Raw genomic sequence first — 27345 nt, forward strand, 5'->3', positions numbered from 1 at the left:
AAATAAAAATAAATAAATAAAATAGAGCTGTTATTTGAAAATTAACAGGTTTAAGGGCTGATGACAGGTAGATTGGGGGCGTAGTGGAAAGTAGTTCATCGGTGCAGCTCACATGTCCGTGATGAGTGAATGGATGTACTGTTTGGAATAAATGGATAAGTTTGGGATACAATTTGGGAAATGATGGAAGGTGGTTTGTAGGTTGAAATTCAGAGGTAAGTAGTCATTTGCAAATTGATGGAGGGCAGTTGTGCTTTGGGGGAGTGTCCATGAATAAATTTTTGCATGTGGTTTTGATATCCATGAAGGGTAAGTTAGGTGTATAGTTTGGGGTCAACATAATGTGATGTGGGCTCAAGTGGGAAGGTTAATAGAGCATGGTTTATTGGTGCGGCTTGGTTATCTATGCAGGATAGATTGGAAGCACCGCTCGCAATCAAGACAATACTTTGAGGATACAGCTTGGCAGATGGAGAGCAGTTTGGGTTGCATTTGGGGGACAGCATAGTAGATGTCGTTAGGGAATTTAGAGGTGTGATGACGACTCACAGAGCAGTTTGGAGTACTGCTTGGGATACGGGATAAGCCACTTGGGGTAAGGAAAGCTCGTCTGCACACTAAGGGGGTGTGGCCTCGGGGGGGGGCGGGCTACACCACCCTCGACAGAGCCAGAGCATGTGCGCACGCGCTCCCAGCTTGTTCGCTCCTGGCGCTCCTAAAGCTGGGGAAAAAAAATAGCGAAGACCAGAGTTGGCGCCTGCGCACTTGGTCTCCGGCGCTGCTGTGGTCTCGCGCCCCGCCCCCCCCCCCCCCCCCGTTCCCGCACCCGAGGCTGGAGCTCAGTGGCGGAGGTAGCCGTGCCGCCGTGAGCTGACCGACCCGACCTAAAGGTGGGGGGCGGGGGCTCATTGCCCACGGTGGGGCCTGTGCACCTCTCTCACCCTCTGGACGCTCCCTGTTTGGCCCCCACAGTTAACAGTCGCGGGGCTGACCGCGGCCCGCAGACGGGGAGCGAGAGTGGGTGGAGGGAGAGGCGCGCGCCTGGATCGAGCGTGGCGTCGCGAGGGAGGGGTGCGCCCACCACAGCCCCGCCGGGCACCGAACACTCCTGCGCCGCAGGCCAGGACCCTTGGTGAGTACCATACCCTGCCTGGGAAAGAAGGGAGGGGACATAGCGGGGTGAGGGCCCGGAAACGCCTACGGGGAGGTACCTGCGCACGCACCCGCGACCTCTGACCCCGTGGCTTCATTCCTGACCCCTGTCTGACCCTACTGTATATTTTTAAACCTTCAGCTCCTGTCATTTTTTGCTTCAGGACCTTCAGTCCGACCCCTGTCCAGATCGAATTCTGGCCTGGTGTGGTCCTTACCCTCTGTTTTGTCCCCTAAACCCAGTTCTGACCCGAAAACCCACCTACCTCTGTCCTCAAAATCCTTGGCCTGACCACATATCCTTGCCTGACGCTGTCCCATATGTGAAACTTACCTTGTTTTGTCTTGGTGCCCAACACTGACCCCAATTACCATCCTGATGCTTGACCTGTCTGTTCCTACAATAACATGCCAGTCTATGAACCCCTTCCACTTGGGTCCTTTGCCCCAACCCTGGAGTGATGCAGTTTTGTCCTGATTCCTGATCTGTTCTTTACTTCCTTTCTGTCCCTCTCTCAACTCCTGGTCTCTTATCTTGGCTCTCCACCTTTGAGCTGCCCCCTGTCTCCTGCTTTGTCCTCTCCAACCCTGTCTGGTTTTTCCCTCTTGACTGCCTCATTCCTGTCTTCATTCTGTCCTGGTCTTTTCCTGCTCCTGACCTCATACTTGTAGCTCCTCTTTTACCTGTCCTTTGCCTTGATCACTGCTTGGCCTGTACCAGTTCTGTCTTCTGGCTGTTGTTCTGTACTGGCTCGGACCTCTGCCCTGCTGTTTTGCCTCTTTATTGTGCTTTAAATCTTGTCCTGAACCTCACTTTGTCTCACTTTCTGGCCAGCATCCAACTCATTCCCTATCTGGCCTCTTGTCCTCCACCCTACAATGACTCTTTGAGTCTTAGTCCCCGCACTCCTTCCTGTCTTGTCCTTTCATCCTGTCCCATTCCAACCCTAGATCTCTGTTCTACTGCTTAGCATGCCCTTCCAACCTTTTTGGACTTTCTTCCTGCCAAACACCCACTGCCCATCCTTTTTGAGTCTAAGATAGGGATCCCCTTATACCTTGCTGTGTTCCCAGGATTTCAGAAGTACATCCCAAATGTTTCACTTGACAAGCACTAGCAGTCAGTGAGCCCCTATGTTGCCAGTGGGGTCTTTGTATGTGATCTTTCTTTCTCCACTCGCATCCCAGTGACCTCACTTGAAGCTAACATTTTTCTTCCTGCCCCAGGAGGGCATGGAAATGTTCCTATTCCCCCCCCCCCACCAAGTGAAAGAGTACCCTAAATTATTCAGTGACTCTCTGGGATTCTGAGCACCTGGGTAATGTTTCCATCCTTACTATATTGGGGGCTACTGTGATCTATCCCATATTGGGAGAGGCAGGGAAGTTGAGAACATACTCAGGAGTATGGTTATGCAGGAATTTTCTAAGACATGTTACCCCTATCATTGATCTTAATCTTGGGTGTATGATCCTTGAGTTCCTGGCCTGAAAAATGTTTACCCTAGACCAGAGGTTTCAGGACTTGTAGTGGTGTAATACAGCATAGGATTTATTTCTCCTCTTCTAGCAATGAATATTTTGGTGCTAAGTCTGTCCCACCTCTGGTTTGTATATGTGTTGGGGGGTACAGGCTGTCACTGGATGTCAGAATCAGGCCAGTCCAGTTAGATGTGGTGGCTTACACCTCTAATTGCAGCTCCTCAGGAAGCTGAGGCAGGAGAATTGCTTGAACCCAGGAGTTTGAGGCCAGTCTGGTAACACAGTAAGACCAAGATCTTGTCTTAAAAAAGAAACTCAGGCTCATTTAGTCATAACAATAACATCAATTGCATGAGATTCCCTTGCTCTCTCAGTCTTCATGATTCTAAGGATGGAGGGATATATTTTGTTCCTGTACTTCTCATAGCATGATAAGTTTAAATAATATCAGACCCATCTTTTTTTTTGTCTTTTTCTTTTTTATCGGTAGGTACCAGGGATCGAACTCACAGCCACACACTTTCAAGGTAGGCGCTTATGCCACTGAGCTCAATCCCCAGCCCCAACCCATCTTTTTTTTTTTTTTTTTTTGTCCTTTTGCTTTTTATCGGTACCAGGGATCTAACTCACGACTGCCTGCTTGCAAGGCAGGTGCTTATGCTGCTGAGCTAAATCCCCAGCCCTGTTACCTGAGTTCTTAAAAGAGACCTTTGAAAATTCAGACAATAAAGCAACCAAGTTACCGGAAGGCACTTCATTTTCACATTTTATGTAGTGAAGAGGGAAAATTCAGATAATTAGGAATGACTAACTAAAAAATGTATCCAGGGGTTGAGAATGTAGCTCAGTGGTACAGTGCTTGCCTGACATGCACAAGGCCTTGGGTTCCATCCTCAGCATCATAGAAAAGGAATAAATTGGTGTATTGGCTTTTTTGTTTTTTGGTGCCAGGAATTGAACTCAGGGTCTTGTGCTTACCAGGCAGGCGCTGTACTATATCCCTGGCCCCAGTTCCTGTATTTGGACAGTGAGTGTCCTGAAAATTTATCTGAATGTATTTGGTTCCTTACGTTTTTAACATTGGATGGTGAGAGGTTAGAGAATGAGGGAGTATAGTGGCACTTGCTCATAATCCCAGCACTTGGGAGGCTGAGGCAGGAGGATCATTGCAGGTACAAGTTCAAGACCAGTGTGGGCCACAATATGAGCTCAAACCCAGTCTAAACTGCATATCGAGACCTTGTCTCAAAGACGAAAAAGAAAGAAGAATGAGGGAAAACATCTTTCTTTGTTTCAAATAAGTCTGGTTTGATGAATAGAAATGGTTTGGCTGGGCATGATGGCATACTTCTATAGTTTTAGCACTTGGGAGGCTAATCAGGAGGATTGTCGCTAAGTTTGAGATCAGCTTGGGCTACAACGTGAGTTCAAGGCCAGCCCAAACTACCTAGCCAGACCAATCTCAAAAAAACAAAAAGAAAAAAAGAGATGGTTTGGAGGCTGATATCAGCTGTATCTCAAATGCATCTAAATATATCTAATTCCTGTTTTTTGATAGGTATAGACAGGTTATCTAAGGAAAACCACTGTTTTTCAGATTCATCAGGTGAATGGGGATTTGGCTTGGCGGCGTAAGCGCCTGCCTGGTAAACTCAAGGTCTGGAGTTTGATCCCCAGTACCAGATTTATCAGGTGAAGCTGAAAAATACCACTTCTGTGAAAAAGATTCTGAATGGATCTGTTTGATTGTTGGGTTTATGGAGAGGAATACTTGTAATTATGACAGCCAGCACACTAAGCACTTACTTAGGGTAGACACTATCCAAAGCAAGCTTAAAATACATTAACTCATTAACAGTCTTGTGAGTTACATGCTATTATCATCCCCATTAAGGATGGGGATGGGGATTCTTAAGGATATTGTGGTAGAGTTGTTAAGTGACTTGCCCAGGCACTTATATAGCCAGTAAATAACAGAGCTATGTTGAATCCCAGACCTGCCATTTACTAGCTATTTAAGGACCATATGTGGGACCCACTGATGTGGAGTTTAGAAGTTAGGCAATTGTCCATGCTGTTAAAAGTGATGGAGTAGGTGAGTTTGGTGGTATGTGCCTGTAATCTCATCATTTGGGAAGCTAAGGCAGGAGGATTGCTTTGAGTTTGAGTCCAGCCTTTGCTACACAGTAAGTTTAAGGCCCGCTTGAACTGCATAGTAAGACTTTGTCTCAAAAATAATGTCATGGATTAAAGCTCAGTGCCTGTAATCCTAGAACCTTGGGAGGCTGAGGTGAGAAGATTGCTGTGAGTTTGAAGCCAGCATGGGGTATGTACTGAGTTCAAGGCCAATTTAGATTACATGGTGAGAACCTGTCTCAAAAAACCAAAAACAAAGAAAACCTGCAAAACCTGGTGACTGTTTTAGTTACTCTTCTCATTGCTGAGACAAAAAACCTGACACCCAAAATTAAAAGGAAGAAAGGTTTATTTCAGCTGACAGTTTGTAGAGGTTTCAGTTCATAATAAGATGGCTCCAAAGCAGGGTGGCATGGAGAACAGAAACTGTCCATGGTAAAGCAAGCAGGCAGAAGAGAGGAAATCAAAGAAGTGGCAGCATCGGCAACCAAACTTGCCTTTATATTTCATCCAGGCTACCCGCCCTTTGTTTGGTACCAGCCATACCCAGGGTAGGGCAGCTTTAATCCCAGTATCACACACTGTTAGACCCAGCTACCTCAGAAAAACCCCACCTGTAACCACATGAGGCTTTGGGGGGATATCTAGATACAAGCCACAGCATTGATTTAGCAAGATCTTACCTCAAAACTAAAAAAGAATCACTGGGCATGGTGGTGCACATCTGTAATCCCAGTACTCCGAGGCTGAAGCAGGAGGATTGTTGCAAGTTTGAGACCAGTCTGGGCTACAAAGTGAACTCAAGGCCGACCCAAACTGCATAGCAAGACCCTGTCTCAAAAAGACAAAAAAAGAATTGAGAAAGTAGCTTAGTGCAAGGGTCCTGGATTCCTCAGTATAAAAAAGAAAAAGAAAAAGAAAAAAAATTATGGGCCAAGACAGTAATGTACATGTGATTTTTCTCTACTTGTCTGTCTGGCCCAGGTGGTACAGCTATTTGCTCTCTTTCACTTCCCCCCACACTAGCCCACCTCTGTGTAAGCTATTATTAGTATTAACAGTCATTAATGACATGGTGTGAGGTTCCCTGCACTTTGAATTTCTTTTCAGCTTTTCTTTGGCCTCTATTGGCCTTGGAACCACCTTATATACATTGTACAATGAGGGAACCTAAGCTTTAAGACTCAATCTGCATTGCTAGTCAGAATCTCCTGTCTCTCTTGGCTCTTATTTTTATAAACATCTTTCTTTCCAACATTTTTTATTTTGGTGTTTTGAGACAGAGTCTCAGTATTCAGGCTGGCCTTGAACTTTCTATGTAACTCTTAGGGATCCTTTTGCCTCAGCCTCCTGAGTGCTGGGATTACAGTTACCGGCTTTTTTGTGAAGAGGTCTTGCCAACATTCTTGGTGGCCCAGAAGCTGTTGGATAAGCTGTACCCAAGAGGGCACTCTCCACCATCACCTCTCTGGGAGGACCTGTACCAGCCTGGGGCAACGCAGGAGGGTGTGAGAAGGAAGTAATAAAAGGGGCCTTTGTCTCCCACACCAGAAATTTCATCCCCAAGAAAAAAGGTGGACAGGGATGGTGGGAAGCCTTAATAGCTTTGCGATAAGGAGCTCCATTCCAGGCAAGGCCAACCTGCCAAGTAGGGAGGAAGCATTCCTCACACTCCTATTCACCTCATGGCAAGGCTGCTGGATGGGGCCTGGTTTAAGTTTGAGTTTAAGTCACAGAGCTGATGGTCCCACATAGATCACAAGATGTGGCATATGCCCAGACAGGCCTGGAGCCCTCAATTTCTTGGCATGAAGCCTGACTTCTGGCCAGAAATGTTGAGGGGAATGGGTGAGGGAGACCCAGAAAGGGTGTGAAGAAGCCTGAGCCCTTTCTTACTCCTCTTCCTCCTTGCAGGAGTAGCTTCTGCCTGCAGTAGCCCTGAGCCTAGTTCTGATTCTTACTCCATTTCCCATTCCTAGGCATGTCACCCTAATCTCAGTCAGGTCTCTGTACTTCTTTTTTTTTTTTTTTTTTTTTTTGTCTTTTTTTCGTTTTTATCGGTACCAGGGATCGAACTCACGACCACGTGCTTGCAAGGCAGGTGCTTATGCTGCTGAGCTAAATCCCCAGTCCCGGTCTCTGTACTTCTAAGAGCCTCAGTTTCAACATCTGTACAATAGCTCTGAAGAGGTTTGGTCTGTGCGAGTGATAGTGAACCTTTTAGAGCTTTCATTGATACAAAGTGCCTGCTGTAGCACGCTTTTTTCGTATGTTTGCCACCACTAGTTTATACCCACTCCCAGGTTTGTAGGACATAAATTGTAGACAGTTTACTAGGAGGAATTTTTTTTTTCTGAAGCTGTGAAAGGTAGTAGGGTCATGAGACCTGCCCTCTCCTTAAAAAAATTGACTTCTTCTATCCCCAGCTTTGAAACTGTTACCCTAATGATGGTGGGAATTGCCCCAAGACCTGCCTCCCATCCCATCTTGTCCTGGGAGGGAAGGTAGGGGGTCTCAGAAAGGGGTACACACTGCTGAGAAGCATAAACTTCATTCATAGCCCATGTCTAGTAGCCCTTAGATCCCTAGGCCAAAGGTCCCCTTGGGCATGTAGCCTCTGGGAATCTGGGCAGCAGGACAGGCAGCAGCTACTTGCATGACTTAGTCCCTTCCCTAGTTGTCTACCAAGTGTCTGGGGTGAGGAAGCAGTTACAGGCTCTTTTGTTAGCCATGATGGGCACCCTGAGGGGACCTGACCCTGACTTCAGTTCCCTTCTCCCTTGGGTGGCCCTAGCTTTGGTGACAGGCAGGCAAGGGTTAAAAGGTGTGGGCCAACCCAGTTCCTGGCCAGGTAGGCTGGGCCACTGCCTTGTGGGAGGTGACCGAGGCATCTGCCACTGCTGTTTACTGCCATTGTCAGCTGAGCCAGGGCCTGGTCAAGACAACTATTTTCTTTAAGGTACCGGAGGCCACCCCACAGAACTCTCTGGCGTTGGTGAGCTAAAAGCAGTGGGTCTAGGGTGTAGGAAAGACAAGGGCCTTGGGGAAGGGTGTGCCAAAGTTCCCTTTGGGAGAGAGCCAGATCTGTGGAACAGGTATGCTACCAGTGCAGAGTGGAGTGGGGGTCTCGAAGTGAAGCCCAACTTGTCCAAGTTACTTTTCTGGGACAGATTGCTTTCTGGACTGAAGTGAGAGAGGAGGTCTGGGGAAGAGCAACCTGAGTACCCCTTCTCCACTCCACTCTATTTCCTCTCCATTCCTCTCTGCCTACCTCTGCCTTCCCCCACCTCAGAATCTACCGGCCCCTCAGGAAAAGCCAGACCTAGCTATTGAAAAACTATTTCTCAGGAACCCACCTGCCTGCCACCCATTTGTTCACCTGGAATGGAGGAAGTGGGAGCTTGGAGGTAGAGGACAGTCCAGATTTTGGGAGTGCTTTTTGCCCCATGGAGACAGGATATGGAGGTGGGAGTGCTGCAGACAGTGTTGGGGTGCCACCCAGGTGAGATATCTTGGTTGTAAACAGTCATTACAGCCAGGAATTTCTTTCTGGGCTGAGGTGTCAGAAGGGCAGACCTGAAAAACCTGCTGGGCCCGCATCAGGGTGTGGAGGTGCCCTCTGCAGCTCTTCTACTTGGGCCCTGCCCTGCTAGGGGAAGGCAGAGTGATCCCCTAGATAACTGACAGACCAGAAGGCCCCGGGGGTCTCCAGTGGAAGGCCCAGGGACTGGAGAGAAGATTGTGGAGGTCCCACCATCTCTGCTTGGTGACGGGACAACCCTAGGCCCCAAAGCGAGTGTATTGAGGGCAGGTGAGCGAGCAGAGGCAAAGGTTTCAAAGCTGGGATGGGGTAGGGGGATAGGACGTTGACCTTGTGCCTAGCTGGCACAGTGACCTTATGACTCATGCCCCAGTTATGTCCCAGAGGTCAGGTTGACAAGGTGGAGTTAGGGTTCCTGTCTGGACCCCACTGACTTCCAGGATGCTCTGAGTTCCCAAAGAAGGAAGGGTTGAGGCAGCCCTGTGTGGAATGTGGGACCCATCTTGGTAAATGGGGTAAGAGGCCCAGGAGTGGGGGTTGGGTTCTTATTGGGGTAGAGGAGGGCTCAGGGGAGCTTGTTGAAAGTTCCCCCAAACCCAAACAAGGCCTTGGAAAATAGGAGGAGCCCCTGGACCTGTGAGGCAGAGGTGGTTGAGCTGGCTGAGCTGGGGCATATGTTGGGAAGTGCCAGCCCTTACATGGGTGAGCATGTGAGACCTCTGTAAAGTATACCTGGCCTGGCCTTGTGGAAAGGCTTTGGCGTGGATGTCTGACCTTTGAGCTTCTCTGGATCACATTGAGTAAAGAGGCATTGTCTTGGGTCACATGTGAAATATATAAGATAGTTAATGTATACAAGTAACTAAACTGCCTTTTAAAATATTTTTATTATAATATTAAGGAAAAGGAGGAGAAATAGCTTGTGGGCTGCAGATTAGACACCCTGCTTTAGAAACTGACCTAACCTCTCGTAATGAGGACAGGGCACAACTGTACTTCAGGGGAGGGCAACAGACCCTGTGGGGCAGGTAAGAAGATTGCAGAAAAAGCGGGGCACGTTATAGGCCCCAAAGCAAGGGGGAGACTTGGCAGTATCCCACAGTGTAAAGACAGTGAAAGTGCTTAAACCCATGCTTCTTGGTTGACTGGTCTTCACCCAACATGGCCTCCATGGTGAGACTAGCTGTGGATTTCAGGGTAGGTGAGGCTTGCCCAGCCACCTACCATGGAGATTAGGCCAGGTGGTAGGAGGTGATTATCACCAGTTTGCCCAGCTGTGGACTGAGCAAGAGGTGAGAGGGAGGGAGAACTGGCAGCCAACCAAGGTAGGCTCCATGATCAGCCAAGGTTTTGGGGGCACAAGAGGAGGCAGGAGGCATGTGGCTTATTATCTATAGCTGTGGATTTTGCTTCTCACAAATCTTGGCATGGTGACTTTCCTTTGGTAGTCTCAGGACAGGCTCAGAGGAAAAAAGGCTGGAGATCTTGTGAATACTTTTTGGTACACCAGGGCTGCAGGATGGAGCTGGGACAATATAGACCCACAGATCTGGGCATAGATCCTGACACAGCTGTCTGGGCCTGTGTTCACACTATCAGTTATTCAGTCAGCAACACATTCTTGGAGCATTTGCTGTGTGTGTTGAAGGTACTGATGTAACAGAACAGACAGGGAGGTACAGGGAGGCCCAGTCTCTCAGCAGTGGTGAGAGCGTACTCTGCAGAATCCATCTCTGGAAGTGACATGCAAGCCGTAAAACATTAAGTGAGAAGCAACAGTAGAATGGCGAGACTTTGAAAACAGTACTGACAGCAGCCACAGCCTGGGCAAAGGCCCTGAGGATGGAAAGATCAGGGAATTTATGAGGAAATTGATGTACTTGGAGCAGCTTTAGTGAGGGAGAGCATAGGAGGGGAGGGGTGGGCCTAGACTGTGTCCTTGGCTGTGGGCAAGACACTTCATCTCTGTGTCTTACTTTCCTCAGCCCTGACATGGGGGTGATAATCACAGAACTCCTATCACTGGGGGGTTGTGAGGATTTCATGTGGCATAGTAGGTAACTGTTCTAGGCACCCAGTTGCTTAATTACCCCTTGTTGTTACACTTGTTTGAATTTGTGTCATTATTTCTCTCTTCCCAGGCAAGACTTCAGGCTGTGGCCCATGGGCCTCTGAGGAGGCATAAGTCTGCCCAGCTTCCTGCTTGCTGTGTTCCCACTCAATGGGAAGGGAACCAAGGTACCAGGGCAAGTGGGTCCTGACATCAACACAGAATATGAGAGGGCAGGTCAGGCAGGTGGGTGGGGCCCAAGGTACTTAAAATCCCCAGCTGGCGCATGGGAAGCTGGGTCTGGCCAGGGGCCAGAATGCAGAGTTGTATCATGGATTGTGTTTCCTATGGCTCCTGTGTCACTGCCAGGCCTTGTCTAGCCATCAGCCACGGGCTCCCTACAGCATCAGGATGGAAGTCAAAGGTCAGCTGATCAGCTCTCCTACCTTCAATACCCCAGGTCGGTAGCTGGTTCCCCATCCTGCTGCTTCTCTGAATCACCACCTACTCTCTTGGGAGGGTTGGTTCCTAGCCCCAAAGATGCTCCAGGATGTCCTAGGTTTCCCACTGATCAGTCCCTCTGTGTCCAGCTGCTCTGTTTGGAGAGGCTGCCCCCCAGGTGAAGTCAGAGCGTCTTCGGGGGCTGCTTGACCGGCAGCGGACCCTGCAGGAGGCGCTGAGCCTAAAACTTCAGGAACTCCGAAAAGTTTGTCTCCAGGAGGCGGTGAGAGCCGAGTCCTAAGAGTCTCAGGTGGGAGGGAGTGAGGAGCTGGGCCCCAGGTAGGCTGATTATGATGGCCATTGCTAAAGCACTTGTCTGGGCTGTAGGTTCCCTGTTATCCTTTGTCACCTCTAAGCTCTTAAAATCAGTGAATCAGTGAAATATGGTGATGTAGGCTGAAAATTCCCTCTCAACAACTCCAAATCCCCAGAACCTCAAAAAATGAAAGCAGTTTCCCAAATTCATTAGTATAGCCTTCCCTGAATTGACGTATGATGATTTGTAGTTTTGACTTACATCTTATAGTGAATGTCTATACAATTTGCTGGAAATAATAATGTGTAGACTAAAAAAAATGTGTAGATTGCACAGATCCAGACCTCATGGGAGTATTATAGAAAATATAGTACATAGACTGTCTTTATAAAGACTATAATATTCTGCACTCCAGGTTTTGCCACCTTTGGTACCCCTTGCCCCAGAGTTTGGGCCATTGAGGGGCTGAGAGTCTACACTACTCTCCTGCCTGGTGGAGGAAGAGACATAACATATGTGGGGTGCTGGACAGGGCATGGTTCCATAGAGGACTTCTGTAGTCTCTGGGATCATCTCTGCCTTGCTCTATGACTACAACTGACTCTTGGTCGTGTCTGTCCCTTGTCCCTTCTAGGAGCTCACTGGCCAGTTGCCTCCAGAGTGCCCACTGGAGCCTGGTGAACGTCCCCAGTTGGTCCGCCGGCGGCCCCCTGCAGCCCGTGCCTACCCTCCACCACACTCTAACCCAGGACATCACTCCTTGTGCCCTGCTGAGGTGAGTAAATGGTTGTGGACAGCAAGATGGTTGGTGGGAGAGACAGGAACAGGCATAGAAAGAATGCTGTATAGCTTGGGCAGTGGGGATGAGAAGGGAGAGAAGGGAAAGGGCTTGAAAAGGTGGTTGTCTGCTGTCATGCTGTCCCTAACTCTGTCAAGACTGGCCTCCCACCTTCGGGAAGATGAATAAGCCCAGCTCCAAGAGAGTGAATAAACTCCATGCCTAGGCAGATAAGCCTGCCTGCAGGAGGAGCAGGCCCTGCTTTCAGTGCAGATGGATTCTGCCACTGCCTGGCTCCTGTGCCTGTCCATTTCCAACATTTGGTCCTGTCCCATCCCTCTTGGGCCCCATAGGAGTTGGCTCTTGAGGCCCTGGAGCGAGAGGTGTCAGTGCAGCAGCAGATTGCTGCAGCTGCTCGTCGCTTGGCCTTGGCTCCTGAGCTGAGTGCTGAGCAGCGCCGGCGCCGGCGCCAGGTGCAGGCAGATGCACTGCGGAGGCTACATGAGTTGGAGGAGCAGCTTGGAGATGTCCAGGCCCGCCTCGGCCTCCCAGTGATCCCACCCCAGCCACTGCCACTGTCCTCGGGGGCACTCATCACCACCCAGGGGGTCTGCCTAGGCACGCGCCTCACTCAACTCAGCCAAGGTGAGTCAGACCCTAGAATTCCACCAGTGAGACTGGGGGAGCGTAGGCCAGGGAATGAACTCTGGCTAATAGATGTGGTAGGGGTAGGATGGGTGAGCAGCTAGTGAATGCTGAGAGATGAACAAAGGTAAGGGAGCCACCAAATAAGAAGAGTTGTGATAAAGGGTGATAAATGGGCAAGGGAGACCCTGGGAGGACTGGCTGGCAGGCCCTAGGAAAGTGAGGAGCCAAGCCCAGGGTGAGCTTGCGTCTAGGTAAAAGTGGGCTCCTGGAGAGGGAACAGAGTGAGGAGGGGCCACCCAGAATGCAGGGTAAGCAGAGGAAACTGTCTAATGGGGCAAGAGGATGGTAACCACGCCTTAGGATGATAGTTCTCGTTCTCTTTCTTCTCACCTGTAGACGATGTAGCCTTGCACTCGGAAAGCAGCTCCCTCTCAGAATCTGGGGCCAGCCATGATAATGGTGAGGACTTGTAGCCCTCAACTTGCTTCCAGCCTCCTGCTAGGTTCCCTTAGCCCACTTCATGTTGCTTAAACCCTCCCCTACTTTTCAGCTGTGCCTTAGCTGTTTTCCATCTTCCTGTCCCCCCACCTTTCCAGGGGGTGTTTTGAGACAGGGTCTCATTATGTAGTGTCAGCTGGCCTTGAACTCATTATGTAGTTCAGGCTGCCCTCAAACTTGCAGCAGTATTCTTTCCTCACCTTCCAGAGTGCTGGGATTATAAGCATCCACCACTGTGCCCAGCTTGCCCCCATCTTCTTAGTATCATCCCATCTCTTCCCCCATAGTCCCAGGATGTACTTGTGAGCGCCTCTCCTCCCCTTTTTGCCTGGTCTTATGCCTTAGCTCCTTAGGCTACTCAGCCCGATCCAGCACTGGGTCCTTACCCTGTGCTTTGTGCCAACCTGTCCTGGCCCTTCTGGGCCCTTCTTTTTTAACTTCTACCCCAGTTTTTTTTTTCTTCTATCTAGAGGAGACCCGTGGCTGCTTCTCTCTGGCAGAGCGCCCCTCACCACCCAAGGCCTGGGACCAACTGCGGACAGTATCTGGGGGGAGCCCTGAGAGGCGAACCCCATGGAAACCACCCCCAGCAGATCTTTATGGGGATCTGAAGAGCCGACGGAACTCTGTGGCCAGCCCAACCAGGTGAGGACGAGCTCTTTTTTCCCCTTCCCCAGGAGCCAGGAATGGGGTCCTGAGCCTGGGCTGGCCAAGGGCCTGTTGTGGGTATGGTCTCTAACCTGGGCCCCGACCTGGGCCTGCCCGTCTCTGTCTAGCCCCACCCGCTCGCTGCCCAGGAGTGCCTCCAGTTTTGAGGGGCGAAGTGTGCCTGCCACCCCTGTTCTCACCCGGGGCGCTGGCCCCCAGCTGTGCAAGTAAGGGGACTCTGCGGGTGGGCCTGAGGATCAAAGGAGGGAACCTTTAGTTCTAACTGGAGGTATCCAGGAGAAAATATCAAAAGATGTGGGGTATGGGCAATTGGGCTTTGAAGGTGAATAGGATTTATCTTGGTGAAGAAAGGGGTAGGAATTGGGAACAGAAGCACCAATGTTTGAGTATGGACTTTCCTTTGTCTTGGATAAGTCATTTCCCTTCTCTGAATCATTGTCTTATTTTTGTAGTAGACATAGTAATTATCAGCTTTTGAAAAATGTAGGCATTTGAACAAATCATGAGTAGTTGATTAAAAAATTCTAATAAGAAAAAAACATGGAATAGAAATTTAAAAAACTCCTACTTTTTATTTTAAAATAAAAAACAGGCATAATAAGTTCTGGGTAACATATACTTAGTACCTACTATCTGCTAGGAATCAGTACTTTATGTGATGGCAACTTAGTAAGATCCCTCTGAAGGGGTGTTATTGTCATTCCCATTTTATAGATGAGCGAAGAAGGCATAAAGGTTACTTGTTAGTAAAATGAAGGCCTGGTATTTGAACCCAAGCAATTTTGACTCTTAAGACTTTTCTTTTAACTACTATACTGTTAAATACTTGAAAGTGCCTGTTTTCCCCAGGCTGCAAAAAGTCCCCAAACTCTTATCCTGTGGGGCTTGCGTTCTGTGCATGGTAGTTATTGTGGTTCACATACATGGTGCAACAGAAAGTTCATATTGGTCTTACATTCCAGGCCTACAGACTGAGACATTGGCCTGGAGGTAGAGAAGCCATGAGCAGGCTTTAGCAGGAGTTGAGGGGTCAGGAAGAACTTTCTGTGTGGCTTTAGCGTTGCTAACATTTCCTCCTCAGGTCTATATGTACTTACATTCCCCCAACTAGCAGCCTTTCCCTCCATACATTTCCAACCCCTGGGGCCCCTAGTCCTGGACCAAACCCAGTTGCCATTTACATGCCACTCTGTATTGCCTTCACACATACAACTTCTAATTCTAGGTCCATTTTTGGACCTAGAATTAGTGTAACTGGAGGCTCAGAAAGAAATAAGGTGGGGGGACAATCAGGTCATCTGCCTGATTTTTCTGACCTTCCTCCCATTACCCCTACCTCTGTGCCCCAGACCCGAAGGCCTCCATTCTCGCCAGTGGTCCGGCAGTCAGGACTCCCAGATGGGCTTCCCCCGGGCAGACCCTGCCTCCGATCGCGCCTCCCTCTTCGCAGCTCGCACCCGCCGCAGCAACAGCTCTGAGGCCCTGCTGGTGGACCGGGCAGCTAGTGGGGGAGCTGGCTCCCCACCTGCCCCTCTGGCTCCCCCTGCCACTGGCCCCCCAGTCTGCAAAAGCAGTGAGGTGCTGTATGAGCGCCCCCAACCACCTCCTGCCTTCTCCTCCCGCACAGCTGGCCTTCCAGACCCTCCCCGGGCTACCCGGCCAAGTTCAGCAGCCCCTGTCTCCCGTGGGGCCTCCAGGCTCCCACCTGTGTGTGGGGACTTCCTCGTGGACTATTCTTTGGACCGGGGCCTGCCTCGAGGTGCTGGTGGGGCAGGTTGGGGGGAACTGCTGCCTGCAGCTGAGGCCCCAGGACCCCTTTCCCGTCGGGATGGGCTCCTCACCATGCTCCCTGGCCCACCACCCATGTATGCAGGTGACAGCAGCAGCCCCCTCCTCCGCAGCAAGGACCCCCACCCCCGTACTACCCGTACTAAGCCCTGTGGCCTGCCCTTGGAAGCTGCTGAGGGCCCAGAGGTGCATGCAAACTCTCTGCTGTGGATGCCCCCACCCACCCGTATACCCCCAGCTGGTGAGCGCAGCGGCCACAAGAACCTAGCCTTGGAAGGGCTGCGGGACTGGTACATCCGGAACTCAGGACTGGCCATGGGGCCCCAGCGCCGGCCTGTGCTGCCACATGTGGGCCCACCACACCCACCCTTCCTCCATGCCCGCTGCTATGAGGTGGGCCAGGCGCTCTATGGGGCCCCCAGCCAGGCACCACTCCCGCACTCAAGGAGTTTCACAGCACCCCCTGTCTCCGGCAGGTATGGGGGCTGCCTTTATTGATGATGGGTAGGGGTCTCTTGAGGCAAATGACAAGGTTATCCAGGCCAGGGAACTAGTCATGGTAGCTAATGATTGGGAGCTCAAGGACATTAGTTGCAGCATTGGCACAATCACTGTACCAAGTGTGAGCATTATTAGTCCTTAGGGTCCTGGTGGAGGGGGATCTTGGGAGCTGGTAGCAATAGCTCTTTACCAAGATGTAGGATTTTAATATTTTAATCAGTGCATGTCAGCTGGAAATGAGCCTTGAAGCCAGGGTGCCAGGAGGAAGGGACATCATGTGCCCTTACCTTTCTCTTCCTCTTTCCGTACATGCTTGGGAGCCTTGAAGGTGCTGTCTCATGTCTGCCTTCACCTCTTTAATGAGCCTATTTTCCTCTCTCTTTATGTCTTGTCTGTCTTTTCTTCTCTGATTTTCCCCACCCTGCCTTCTGGATTCCTGCTGTCCCTTCTAAAGATACTACGCGGACTTCCTGTACCCCCTGGAGCTGAGCGCTCGCTTAAGTGACCTGACGCTAGAGGGGGAGCAGTCTTCCAGTTCTGACCCCCAAACCCCAGGGACACTGGTTTGACTTTCTGCTATGCCCCATGTTGGCCTGAGCATGACTCCAGCTTGAGCGCACAGGTGACCTTGCTGAGCTCTGGGATGTGGTTGTTCTCAGTCCTGTGGGGCACCAACCTGATATTCCAAGGCCCTGGCTCCCCATGGGCCCAGGAGGTTTCTGATACCCTGCTTCTCCTCTCATACTGTACTGGGGACTGGGGGCTTCAGTCACCTTCACAGAGGAGAGGATAATGTCATGGGGACTCCAAGCCCCTTCCTACATTTCTGTTTACAGTTGTGACTTAGTATTCACTGTCTTTACCCAACACTAGGCATTTTATAAAAGGAAAACTGTGAGTTTGTTCTGGTTGGGTTCATTCCTGTCCCCATGCCCAACCTGTTCCATTTAGGAACACCGCCCCCAAAGAAATGAATCATGCAGGGTCTTGGGGCCCTGTTTAGAACTACCAGGAGACTGGTTTGAACAGAACTCCTTGCTGTCCCCTACTAGAGGAGTTCTTGTGCAGGTAGGCTTTCTGCCCACCTTTGGATGAAGTCTGGATGGGAAACCTGAAGGAGCCCCTGTCCCTCTCTCAGCCTGTGTGCCCACCATCCCATCAGGAGGCCCCACAGGAGGTTGACAAAGGGTAGAGCCATCAGGTGTGTTGCATCCCGAGATGCTGTGGTGGTTGCACCTAGTATCTGGTAGATGCCAGTAAAATCCTCAGGTGACGTCTGGCCATGACCACGTCACATCCTCCTTGGCTTTCCTTACATTCACCACTTTTTAAACAAATCTATACAAACTGTTTTCTATACCTATCTGTGACTTTATGGAGCCGGGGGGTTCCCCTACCCCCTTTAATCTGGTGTTAAACTTGTTTTTGTACCAGTGGATCTGGGCCCAATACACTACCCACACTGGAAGGGGATTTCTATAATAAATGTGTAAACTGAACCCCTGTGTTGCTCCTGTCTGCTTTGCCACAGGGGCACACACTTCTAGTTCAGATAATACATTTTGCAGGAAGAACACTGTAGGATGGGCTAGTTGGGCCTCGGTGAAAAAAAGCTCTGTGGAAAAAGCCAGGTAATGCCATCTGTTTAGTCCTTCCTTGTGAGGTGGAGCAACTTCTTTGCCTGCTTGTACTCAGATTCCTAGTCTACCTCAACTCCATTTGTTTGCATGCGTGTGCATGTATGTGTGAGATGCTAGGGTTTCTCACATGGTAGGTAAGCATGGTGCCACTGAGCTACTTCCCATACACTATACCCTGTGCTGATCCAGAAGTAACAGATTTTAGGAAAAACCCGAGGTTAGCCCTCCCACTCACATAGAAAGTCAAGTAGAGTTCAACTGCATTGAAAAGCAGGCCACCCTGTCCATTGAAATGCACAAGGACTTCAGCCAGGAGCCCAAACTAGCTTGAGAGATGCGACTTTATTGTTGCAGTAACACTGATGCGGCTACCCCACTCCCCACCCTTTGGTCCTTGACACTGTGGAACATTAGGGGCAAAACCTCTTAAACAGCGCAAGGCAACTGAGACTGTTGAGGGTTGGGGTCACCTGGTTCAATAGTCGGGATACGTGACTCCACCCAGTAAGGGAGGACACTTTGGGAGTCTAGATTTGAAGCTGGGCTGGAGCTTGGAAAAGCCTTGGTCTAATAAGACCAAGATTTGTGAATGGCTTGCCCCAGGCCCTAGTTTGGTGCTGAACATGGGAGGCTGGTGAGTCCCAGAATCTTGGTAAATACCTCTAGGTCCATGGTTTGAGACTGGCCATAGATTTTCTAGTACCAAGCCCAAGGCCTGAGGCTGGATGTAGGTGGCTGTGGGTCCCAAGTTCAGGGTTGTAGAACATTAGTCCCTAGATAAGAGGAGAGTTGGGCATGAATAATACCCTAATTATAAACCGGGGTGTAAATCACTGATGTCCTGTCTTTTTGACTGGCCAGGGTGCTCTTGACTCCTATTATAAAGGCTGGGAAAGGGTTCTGGGTCCTGAGTAAGGGCAGGGTACGGGTGGGGGTTTCTTCAGGTCCTGGGTGCAGGTCCCAGACCCTTATGATCCAGCCTCCTGTTCTTGTCCCAGCGCCTCTAGTAGCAGCCCCATTGGCGTCCTCTTGAGACCAATGCTCTCAATTTTGTTCTCAATCTTGTTTTTAAGGTTTCGAAGACGTATGGAGGCATGCGCCAGGATCACTGTGGGTGGTACGAAGAGGAGTGGGATCAGTGGGGTGGGGCTTCAGCTCGCAGCCAATCGGGGCCCACAGAAGGGAACTGGCTCACAGACAGGCCAGTAGAGTAGTGGGCAGCTGAAGTAAGGCTGAGTGGTGGAGGTGAGGCCAGATACTTAACACCAGGAGACCCCCCAAAAAATCACTAATTAAGAGGAGTGTTACAGAAAGGAGGAGGTGGGGGGTGAGGCAGAAAAGAAGCATTTAACGGAGCCACCCTCTGGGTTTCCCAGCCCTGTCTCAGACCAAGAATCTGTATGGGCCGGCCTGGCGTCTTAAGTGTTGCCCATTTAACCAGGCATCTCAGGAGTTAGTAGAGACTCACAAAGCACCGGCCCGGCGATGCTGAGCAGGAAGGTGCATGCGCCGCCTGCAACCCAGAGAACGAGGAGACCAACGGCAAGAACCGTAGCTAGGCAGGCAGCAGGGTGGCTGCGTCGGCAGCGTCGCACTGCTGTGTGGGTCTCAGCCGCCCACACAAGCACGCCAAGGGTCATCAGCACTGCCAGCACGCTTAGAAGGGTATGCATCGGACGCACATACCTGTGGGAACAAGGGCGCTAAGCTAGCCTTGTCACCCCTCCCCCCCCAATCCTGAGCACCAAAAGCTTTGCTTTTCCACTTCTGGGTTATCAACCCACAAATATTCCCACCATCCCCATCACAAACAGGGACATCCTCCAAGGGGATTCCTATGGATTCTCATTTCTTGTGCTTCCATCCTACAGCGCTTTTTTTTTTTTTTTTTTTTTTTTTGAGACTGGGTCTCGCTATGCAGTTCTTGAGCTCACTTTGTAGCCCAGGCTGGTCTCCAACTCGCAACGATCCTCCCACCTCAGCCTTCCGAGTGCAGGCGTGAGCCACCACGCCCGGCACCCCATTTTCTTTAAGTATTTGCTTCAGGTCCTCCCATTCTAGATACGAGAGCTCCTGGCAGTTCCCTGGTCTTTGCTACCCTGCAGGGCTTTACTCTAGCAACCTTCCATCTGCCTCAACATATTCCATTTGAGCCAGCATCTGCAGACCCCTCACCCAGGCCTCCAAGCTCCACGCATTTCCAGCTCTCCTGGCCCATCGTCCTAAAATGACCCCCTTCTAAGAGCCCTCTTTTTCCCCAACACGACTCCCATTTACCTATAGATCCCTCCTTGAAGCATTACTACAATGTTGCCAGGCTTTTGGTCCCACTCTTAACTTATAGAGCTGACCAACTCCATTCTCTAGACCCTCCATCTCTCTGGTCTCAAACTTTTCAATCCAGATTTTTCCCTCTGGGCTCAAGTTTTCCAACACGTATCCGCTTCTGGCATGCTCTCATCACAGACAGGCTTCCCTCCAACACTCGATACTCTAACAGTCCACGTTCCTAACCCTTCAGTTTTTACCACGTCCATGTCCCTGCCTCTGTTCTCCAGAGATGGTTTAATCTTGACCTCACGTCACCTTATTAAGAAGGCATGTCTTCCTTTCAGGCCCACCTCCCAGCCCACTTTCTCTTCTAGTTCCACTCTCTCCAACCTTTCCAGGTCTTCCCTCTACACCCTTCATTCCCAGAAGCCCCTCATACTCAGAAGGACCTGTCTCTTTTTTTATGCCCCTCAGGATTTTTCCATTTTTACTGAATCTGACCTTCCTGGCCTAGCATTTTCCTAGGTTCCTCCTTCTGGTCCTCAAGGGTCCGCGGGGCACTCCCGCCATGGCACTGGTGTCACCAGCCCACCAACCACCAACTCCCTTCCTTCCTCCCTCACCCGGCTATAGCGAGACCGAAGCCAAAGCAGAGAAAGTAGTTGGTCTGATAGTAGAGAAGGTTGTTGATGACGCGGTGGCACCATCGCTGCAGGTTGCACGGATCCGGAGCTGCCAGACGCGCCGAACCCAGAACAAAGTCGTCCAGGGCGCGTAACGGTGGCAGCCGCACCTCCGACATCCCGTTGCTTGCTGGACCAGCCCGGGGGCGGCCGGACTGCAACATCCGTTACACCCTGAGGCATCGCGAAGCACACTGGGAAGTAGAGTCTGGGCCGAACCACTAACCCCTCCTCCCCCAGGTAGACTGCGCAGATGCGGCAGCGCACGTGATCGGGAAGGCACGTAACGCGCCACGCAGTGGGGCCGCAAGGACTGTCGGGAAATCAAAGCTCTGTCCGGCTGCTAGTAGCTTAAATCTTCAAACTTCTTCAAACCCCGGGGTGGATTGCACTGGACGGTGCCGGCGGTTCAAGCATGCGGTAGCCAGACTGGCAGAGATAAAGCAACAAGGGCTCTCACAAGGATCAGAGTTGGATTCTGCTTCCTGTCAGGCGTCAAGAGGGTCACACCTCTCATTGAAACTCCACGCCCCACCCCTGAGGTTAAGCCATAAATGCCATTAGGGACCTTTTATTCATAATTCATCATATCAGAATTCATCTCTGGTAAGCTTTTTTAAATCTCAAGGTAGGATTAGGACACTTTCTCTGGCTACTTGGCTGTCTTTTTCCAGGATAGGAGTGCCAGGGATCTGCTACCTGCCTGGATCACTGGCCTGGCTCTTCCAGCATACAATAATCAAGTGCTTGAGGGACGCAAGCTATTGGTTTAGACAAAGCTTTCCTGAGTGGAAAGTGGGCTCAAGCCTCATTAATGCTTTCTGGTTGGTGACTTCCACAGCACTTCTCCATACCCAAGGCTCAACTCTGCAGTCTGTGACTGTAAGTTCCTAGCACAGACCCCCAATTTTTCTTTTCTTTTTTTTTCGGTACCGGGGATTGACCAAAGTTCTTAAAAGTCATCATCATCACAGATGTCAAGGTACACGTCGAAAGCCTCTCTGTTGCAGTTCCCATCAGGAGTGAAGACATATTTGTGGAAGGTTCCATCTACGCAGATGGCTGAGGGGGTGGTAGTAAAAGGTTAGGAGCTGCCACACCTGCACACCCCCCAGTCCTCTCGAGTGTCCCATGGCCTAAGGTTTACCTTCTGGCCTTTGCCCAAGTGCCATACCCCTTACTGATGATGGAAGTTAAGCCATACTTTGCAACTCCCTTGGCTTCTAGTGGCCCTCAAATTCTTTCAGGTCAAACTTGCAGGCATTTGCTCACACAAACCCCCTTCCCAACCAACAGGCTATTCCCACTCACCAATAACAGAGTTGACGTTCTTGGAAGTATTGCGACCAAAGGCACAGATGCAAGCTGACTCAGCAGGGACAGTGAAGCTCGCCAGGCTCCACTGAGAGTCCACGTATTGCCCAATCATAGGCCCCACCTTGCCCACACGAGCCAGCCTGCAGGCAGCACTGGGTAAGGCTGATATATGGACAGGGGGCTGGGGACGTCACAGGGTGGGGTTGGGTTACTCACGCAGAGCGGCGATTGAGCCGAGTATCCTTGAGAGCAAAGATATGCACAGTGCCCTTATCACTGGAAGCGCAGAGGAAGGAGGAGTCATGGCTGAAGTTGATGCTGGAAGAGAGATCAGCAGTGACACCCATATGACATGTGCCATGGGGTCACTAGCGCACTACATACATCCTGGGCTCACCAATATAGAGTGGCAGGGTCAGTGCCCACTACATACATCCTGGGCTCACCAATATAGAGTGGCAGGGTCAGTGCCTCGGCGCAGTTCTACAAGTTTCTCCTTGGATTGGGTGTCGAAAAGGCGAATAAGGGTTCCTTTCTGGGAAGCAGAGGCCACTACAGTGCCTGACTGGTTTAGAGACACACAGGCAACATCACTCTGATGTGCATTGATGGTGAATGGAGCAGATGAGGTGCCAGGCTTTGTGCTTGCCAGGTCCTGAGGTAGGAGGCAGTTCAGGGTTGGGATGGCATGGAGGGGAGGGGCCGTGGGTCCAGAAGGAGAGCCAGCCCACCTGCCTGCCCACCCTTGTCTGTTGGACAGCTCACCACAAGTTGTAGACTTCCGCACTTGTGTCCTGGAAACACAAGCAGCTGCTTCTCCAGACTGGGACAGAGATCACAGAGCCCTAGGGTGAGGATGTAGAGCAGATTGGCACGAGGAAGAAAGGCAGAGGCCAGGCAAGGTCTCAGAAAGGACACATGGTACTTACAGAAGCCGCTGGGGGGCAGGCTTTCTCTTTGCTGGGCAAAGCCCATTTGCCCCACACACCTGATTTAATAAGCTGCTGGGCCAGCCATGGAGACCCAGAGCTGCTTTCCATGCTCACCTGTGTCCTCACCAGGTGTTTCTGCTCTGTCATTGGGGCACTGAGGAGGGGCAGGGCCAAGGGTGGGGAAAGAGGACTGACGGATGGAAAAGAGGGATAGACTGCATCTTTCAGTCCTTTTGAGCATCTCTGTGCACAGAGCCTCTTTCCTGGCCCCCCTTCCAGTATCTCTGGGTATGTGCTCCTTCCTTCTTTCCTTATCTCTACCCTTTTGCCCTGCCCATGGTCTCCCCCTTACACCTGCACATCGAGACCTCACCCTTGGGGTTGTCGCGGGTGTCAAACTCAAACAGCTTTCGGGGATTGTCAGGGAAGGAGTACACATAGATTCGGTTCCTCAGCACGATCACGATCCTGTGGATATCATACAACACAGAGACCATGAGGGAGAGTGGGCTGCCAAGGCAGGACTAATCTTGATGTGGGAACCTCCCTGGCTCCACCCCTGTCCTCTTTAGGCTTACTTGTCATGGCGCATGCGCACAGCCAACACTTGTTTGGTGAAGGTGAATTCCAGTACCAATTTGTCCTTGGAGTCTTTGCCTTCCCGGGCATCATCCCAGATCAGCACTGCTGGGCAGGTGGGTAGGTTGGTGGGGCCAAAGTTTAGGGTAAGGGGCAGTCCTGATGACAGGAAACCTACCCCTACTCCCCAGGGGACCTTAACCCACTTGCTTGAAATTTCACTAACCATCCACTGAGCCCGGCACAGAATGAACGCTATGGACACGATCCCTGAGAGAAGAGGTGCTAAAATTGTTATGGCTAAGTGGAGATGAGGAAACTGAGGTTTAAAGGGGTTGAATGTCTGGCCAGGGACCTTACCACCCATTACCAACAAAGTAGGGACACATGCCCATGCCTGTAACTTCCCCTCAGTAATCATTTCTGCCTCCAGGGTTCCAGTCCGTACCCCCAGGAGATTTCTGGGAGGAATCCTAGGGTCTATGACTCACCTAGGACAACTCTTGTCATGTTTCAGTGGGATCCACAAGAAAAATCCTTAAAGCAGAATGATACTTGAGGCTCAAGCCAATGGGAGTCTTGGAGAGACACTTCCAAGAACTGAAAATCTATTGATTGTATGATGTTTGTGTGTGTGGAGCAGGGAGAAAGACAGGGTCTCAATTTGCAGTTCACTGTAGCCTAGGCTGTCCTCAAACTTACAGTGATCCTCCTGTCACAGCTTCCTGAGTGTTGGGATTGCAGACTGGCTTGATTGTGTGATTTTGAATAAATCAGTTAACTTCACTCACTGGACACTGTGATGCATGTCTGTAAACCCAGGAGGCTGAGGCAAGTGACTCACCACCAGTTTGAGGTCAGCCTGGACTACTAAGCAAGCCCTTGTCTCAAAAAACTAAAACTTAACCCCACTGGACCTCAGTTTTCTCATTGGTAAAATGGGGATAATGGAGTGGGGGAGCAGTGTGGTTTAGCCGGCAGTCTGCGCTTAGCACATACCAAGCCTGATACATAGTTACTATTGAGGAGTAAACCAAGCTTGATACATAGTTACTATGAGGAGTAAACCAAGCTTGATACATAGTTACTATGAGGAGTAAACCAAGTCTGATACATAGTTATTATGAGGAGTAAACCAATGGATACATGCAAAGTGCATAGAATAGTATGACATTCACAACTAGTGTTCCATAGGGAACAACATGGCATACAGAGGCAATTGATAATTTGTTTTATTGTCTTTGTAGTGTTGGGGATCAAACCCAGGGCCACATGCCAGGCAAGAGCTCTAACAATGGGCTACACCCCTAGACTAAAAATATGTTTTTTTTTAAATAAAAACAAAACACCAAGCTCAAACTTTAAGATGTATGGACTCAGAGGAGCTCTGCCATCTTCCTCTGCCAGTAGGGCAGGTTCCTGTGGGAGGGAAGGAATCTGAGGAATCTAGGTCAGGGGCCGGCATGAGGGCACTTACCTGAGATCTCTGAGAACTTGGGACTGCTACCACCGCCCACCAGGGCCAGCAGGTTGGAGCGGTGCAGCATCTCTACCAGGCCCATGCTGCCCACCTGCTCGTGGTCTGGACAGGGACCAGGGTGTCAGTGGAGGTGGGGCACCAATGCCCACCCCAGCCCTTCTGCCCACTGCCCCATCCCCAGCAGGTAGCTCACCCAGATGCCCCTTCTCCATCAATGGCTCCACATTGTAGATGCGCACACCTGTCTCCATAGCACAGCAAAAGCAGCCTGGGGATGGAAGGAATCCAGACTGGCTTAGAGAACGCCATGGAAGGGCCTACCTGTGACCCTTCTCTCCCTCCCATAGGGGTACAAATTTAAGTCTTTCTCACTTTGGTCTTGGTTGAAACGTAAGCTGGTGACCCCTCGAAGTGGCTGCTGAGTCATGGTTCAGACTTCTTTCCTGGAAGAGTCCTGAAGTGTTCCCTTCAAGTCCTTGAACTTCTGTCCCCAAGTGATTTTTTTCTCTTCTCTACTCCTAGTTTCTTTTCTAGACTGCAGAGACAAAATTAGAGAATCTGGTGTCTGCCGTAAGCTTCCTTTTTTTTTTTTTTTTTTTTTTTTTGTCTTTTTCCTTTTTTTTCCAGTACCAGGGATTGAACTCACGACTGCCTGCTTGCAAGTCAGGCGCTTATGCCGCTGAGCTAAATCCCCAGCCCCTGCCCTAAGCTTCTAAGACCCCAAACAAAACAGCCAAGAACACCACATTTTTTTGCATTTGGCAGCACCAAGTCCAAGCCTATGTTAGGACCCTCCCTACTTCCTTTGACAATGCTAATTAGTGACTCTTCAGGGGCTTAGAGGATGCCCCAGTGACAATACCTACTTCCCATCCTCAGTCAATCTTGGTCCCAGTACCTGACATGACCTTAAGCCACTGGCTAGCCACTTTTTTTCTTTTTTGAGACTGTCATTACGTAGTCCAGGCTGGCCTCAAACTCATGGTGATCCTCCTGTCTCAGCCTCCTAAAGTGCTGGGATTATATGCATACACTACCAACCCCAACCCTACTTATCTTCATGCCTACACCTAACCCTGAACTCCACCTTTCAGTAAATAAAGGGAGAGTGGAGGCCAGGGATTTAGCTCAGTGGTGTAAGTCCCTGCCTGGCAAGCACAAGGTAATGAGTTCAATCCCTGGTACCAAAAAAAAAAAAAGGTCATTATTAAAAGCTGGGGTGGGGGGCTCATGCCTGTAATCCTAGCACTCAGGAGGCTGAGGCAGGAGGATCGTTTTGAGTTCTTCGAGACCAGCCTAGGCTACAAAGTGAGCTCAAGGCCAGCCTGAACTGCACAGAGAGACCCTGTCTCAAAAACACACACAAAAAAGGGAGTGTTAAGATATCTCTCTCCCACTTCCCTGAGACTGCTATGCATGGCCCACCACCTCCAAGAACTCCCCCTCCATATCCTTTTAACTGCCCTAACTCATTCATCCACCTTCATTCCTAGATCACAGCTTCCCCAAGTCCCTTCTCACCCCTTGCTAACTTTGTCCACCAAGACCAGCATTGGCTGCTTCCCCTAAAAAGACCCTATTTGGGCATTCCCCAGTAACTAAGTCTTCCACTCCTGCTTGACACTCCCTCTGATCTGCTGTCCCTGACTTCTACATGAGCTGGCCGAGGCTCATCCCCAGGAAGCACTTCCCCTAAGGTACCTTCTCTAGAACCATTTCTTCTCCCTAAGACCATACCCTCAGAGCACACCTATCTTATGACCTTGTCCAAGGCATATCACCCAAAACTCCTATCTAGGAAAGCTTCAAAGTTGTAAAATGTCTGCTGTTGTTCTCCCTTCGAGATTCCTGTCCTAGAGCCCCAACCCTTCCTTCAAATCTATGTGCACTCCCTGCTCATCCACTGAGAGCCCAAAGCTCCTAACTTTCCGGGCTGTAACATCCTCCACTTGACAGCTGGACCCCCAAGATCCATATTTTTGACAGGTCGACCTTCCAAAAAATGTTTTCAGACGTCCATTCCAAATTCCTGCACCACCCATGAACTCTATCTGAGCTGCCTCCACTCTCTGCCAAGAGTATTCCCATCCTGCCACTCAGGACTTTTGTCGCAGACCCCATCTACCAACATCTATCTGCATAAGATCACCCTCCACCCCGACCGCGACCAACCCTGGGATCACGCTGCAGCTCCCCTCCAGCTGCACCTACCTGAACTCCTGGACCCGGACCCAACAGTCGGTGCAGTCCGCGCTGCCGGGTTTGCTGACCTTCTGTGCTTCGGCGCTCGGCCCTTGTGTTTACATCAGGCCCCACTTCCGGGGGAGAAAATCTGTGTACGGAAGTGACATCTTAGCCGAAAAACTTGGCCACGGCCCTACTTGTCAATTCACAGGTCTTAGAAACAGCCCGCTCAATTGCAGGATTTTCCTAGGCGGGCTCC

At 50.5% G+C, this 27345-nt stretch overlaps 3 protein-coding genes across 11 annotated transcripts; 1 reads left to right on the top strand and 2 right to left on the bottom strand.

Annotated features, from left to right (window-relative positions):
• Positions 1–781: 781 nt before the first annotated feature.
• Positions 782–17499, top strand: Ccdc120 (coiled-coil domain containing 120). 6 transcript variants are annotated; one of them, XM_063245840.1, is made up of 13 exons: positions 782–851; positions 973–1132; positions 3125–3161; positions 10453–10549; positions 10731–10821; positions 10952–11085; positions 11753–11893; positions 12250–12541; positions 12941–13003; positions 13513–13687; positions 13819–13917; positions 15061–15975; positions 16455–17499. In XM_063245840.1, exons 5-13 carry the CDS (start codon positions 10773–10775, stop codon positions 16567–16569), a joined length of 1983 nt encoding a protein of 660 aa, XP_063101910.1. In that variant the 5' UTR covers positions 782–851; positions 973–1132; positions 3125–3161; positions 10453–10549; positions 10731–10772; the 3' UTR covers positions 16570–17499. The 6 variants fall into 6 exon arrangements, with proteins under 6 accessions (XP_063101910.1, XP_063101913.1, XP_003462617.1 ...); XM_063245839.1 differs by having other exon boundaries at positions 816–890; XM_063245843.1 differs by lacking the exon at positions 13819–13917 and having other exon boundaries at positions 814–1132.
• Positions 17500–17963: 464 nt separating this feature from the next.
• Positions 17964–20806, bottom strand: Praf2 (PRA1 domain family member 2). Its single transcript, XM_003462571.5, has 3 exons — positions 20535–20806; positions 19109–19326; positions 17964–18748 (listed from the first exon to the last, which is right to left on the bottom strand). The coding sequence occupies exons 1-3, from the start codon at positions 20756–20758 to the stop codon at positions 18609–18611; spliced, it is 582 nt and encodes a 193-aa protein (XP_003462619.2). The 5' UTR covers positions 20759–20806; the 3' UTR covers positions 17964–18608.
• Positions 20807–21149: 343 nt separating this feature from the next.
• Positions 21150–27297, bottom strand: Wdr45 (WD repeat domain 45). 4 transcript variants are annotated; one of them, XM_003462572.5, is made up of 11 exons: positions 27114–27297; positions 25275–25437; positions 25096–25170; positions 24900–25004; positions 23422–23527; positions 23217–23311; positions 22677–22756; positions 22358–22566; positions 22128–22229; positions 21906–22051; positions 21150–21656 (listed from the first exon to the last, which is right to left on the bottom strand). In XM_003462572.5, the coding sequence occupies exons 2-11, from the start codon at positions 25327–25329 to the stop codon at positions 21547–21549; spliced, it is 1083 nt and encodes a 360-aa protein (XP_003462620.1). In that variant the 5' UTR covers positions 25330–25437; positions 27114–27297; the 3' UTR covers positions 21150–21546. The 4 variants fall into 4 exon arrangements, with proteins under 4 accessions (XP_003462620.1, XP_005000317.1, XP_063101917.1 ...); XM_005000260.4 differs by having other exon boundaries at positions 23422–23530; XM_063245847.1 differs by lacking the exon at positions 27114–27297 and having other exon boundaries at positions 23422–23530; positions 25096–25192; positions 25275–25440.
• Between the last annotated feature and the right edge of the window lie 48 nt (positions 27298–27345).

Source organism: Cavia porcellus, unplaced genomic scaffold (genome assembly GCF_034190915.1).
Source record: "Cavia porcellus strain 051 isolate PalLab524CR breed Dunkin Hartley unplaced genomic scaffold, mCavPor4.1 scaffold_3, whole genome shotgun sequence".
Classification (NCBI taxonomy): domain Eukaryota; kingdom Metazoa; phylum Chordata; class Mammalia; order Rodentia; family Caviidae; genus Cavia; species Cavia porcellus.

Excerpts from the sequence above, each read along its gene's own strand:
- Ccdc120 (XM_063245840.1), top strand. The coding sequence starts at position 10,773 with ATGGAAGTCAAAGGTCAGCTGATCAGCTCTCCTACCTTCAATACCCCA. Across the intron at positions 13,004-13,512 it reads TGGGGCCAGCCATGATAATG|AGGAGACCCGTGGCTGCTTC; the intron begins GTGAGGACTTGT and ends TCTTCTATCTAG. Across the intron at positions 13,688-13,818 it reads TCTGTGGCCAGCCCAACCAG|CCCCACCCGCTCGCTGCCCA; the intron begins GTGAGGACGAGC and ends GTCTCTGTCTAG.
- Praf2 (XM_003462571.5), bottom strand. The coding sequence starts at position 20,758 with ATGTTGCAGTCCGGCCGCCCCCGGGCTGGTCCAGCAAGCAACGGGATG. Across the intron at positions 19,327-20,534 it reads TTCGGTCTCGCTATAGCCGG|GTATGTGCGTCCGATGCATA; the intron begins GTGAGGGAGGAA and ends TTGTTCCCACAG. Across the intron at positions 18,749-19,108 it reads CATCGCCGGGCCGGTGCTTT|TGATCCTGGCGCATGCCTCC; the intron begins GTGAGTCTCTAC and ends TACCACCCACAG.
- Wdr45 (XM_005000260.4), bottom strand. The coding sequence starts at position 25,329 with ATGACTCAGCAGCCACTTCGAGGGGTCACCAGCTTACGTTTCAACCAA. Across the intron at positions 25,005-25,095 it reads GATGGAGAAGGGGCATCTGG|ACCACGAGCAGGTGGGCAGC; the intron begins GTGAGCTACCTG and ends GTCCCTGTCCAG. Across the intron at positions 22,567-22,676 it reads GCGGAAGTCTACAACTTGTG|GACCTGGCAAGCACAAAGCC; the intron begins GTGAGCTGTCCA and ends CTCCTACCTCAG.